The 1,110-nt window shown below is 49.5% G+C and overlaps 1 protein-coding gene across 1 annotated transcript in view; it reads left to right on the top strand.

Annotated features, from left to right (window-relative positions):
- LORICRIN (loricrin cornified envelope precursor protein) overlaps positions 1-525 on the top strand; it is a 3,350-nt gene extending 2,825 nt beyond the window's left edge. The window contains exon 2 of the mRNA XM_069078098.1: positions 1-525. This exon is cut by the window's left edge and continues 679 nt beyond it. Coding sequence (XP_068934199.1) covers positions 1-231 — 231 coding nt within the window. The 3' untranslated portion in view covers positions 232-525.
- The last annotated feature ends 585 nt before the right edge of the window (positions 526-1,110 follow it).

Raw genomic sequence — 1,110 nt, forward strand, 5'->3', positions numbered from 1 at the left:
AGTGGGGGCTGCTACCCCAGCGGCGGCGGCGGCGGCTGTGGCGGCGGCTCCGGCGGTGGCTCCAGCGGTGGTGGCTACTACTGCGGCGGCGGCGGCGGCAGCGGCGGCGGCTCCTCTGGCTGCGGGGGTGGCTCCGGGGGGAGCAGCGGAGGCTCCTCCGGGGGTGGCAAGGGAGTGCCAGTGGCCCACCAGACCCAGCAGAAGCAGGCACCTTGCTGGCCAACCAAGTAAACCATCCTGCCCGGCACCCAGAGGAATGAGCAACAAGTTTGTTCTTGCTGTAGCCTAAAGGTTTACAAGTCTCATGATATTGCCTTAAGTTTTACCAAATGCCTTCAATTCTTCCTCAGCCTCTAAAACGAAAGGTTCTCCTTTCAGCTGCCCCTTCCAACACCTGTTGAAATGTTTCACCCGACTGGGAAATGTAATCATCCCATCTACAGACCCGCTCAACCTCTTCACCCTAGTTCTGTACTACCATCTTCCTGTTTTGCCCTAAGCTAATAAACTTGCAATTCATGAGAATTTCTGTGTCTAAAGCAGTCTTTTTATATCAAGTTCTGTTGGGGAAGGGGGGAGGGAGGTGCAAGCAGAAATGGGGATGAGAATGGAAATGGAAGTGAGGGTATTCTGAATGTTCCAATTCACTTATTAGAAATCCACTTACAATAAAAAACGAAATGGGTAAGAAAGCTGCTTTATGATCACATCTTTTTCCTGGAAAAGAATAAATCTTCTGGTGGAAGAAGTTTCAAATTTGAGAAAGGAAAAAAAAAAAAAAAACAGAAAAGCCAGATATTCCCAGGCTAATGCCTCAAAGACAACCTCCTGGTTAAGTCAGGAAGGGAGAGGGTAAGTGATCTGACCAACCCAGAGGAGGCGACCCCAGTCGAAATGCTCAAAGTCATCCAAGTTTTATTCACCAAGCTCATTCCTTGATGTCCTTATGTAGAAGAAAATAAATCAGATACTAGTGGATAAGGATGGGGGGGAGGGGATCCAGTAAGGATTGAAAAGGGGAGGACTCTAAGTCTTCCGGTTCACTGAAACTCTGGAGATGCTGAACATTGTAGGGGTTGAAAGAGGCTGCCACATCCTAGGGCCTGATCT

The sequence above is a fragment of the Petaurus breviceps genome, unplaced genomic scaffold (genome assembly GCF_028583685.1).
Source record: "Petaurus breviceps papuanus isolate PSGF00001 unplaced genomic scaffold, PetGlider_PUasm1.0 91023, whole genome shotgun sequence".
NCBI classification, from domain to species: domain Eukaryota; kingdom Metazoa; phylum Chordata; class Mammalia; order Diprotodontia; family Petauridae; genus Petaurus; species Petaurus breviceps.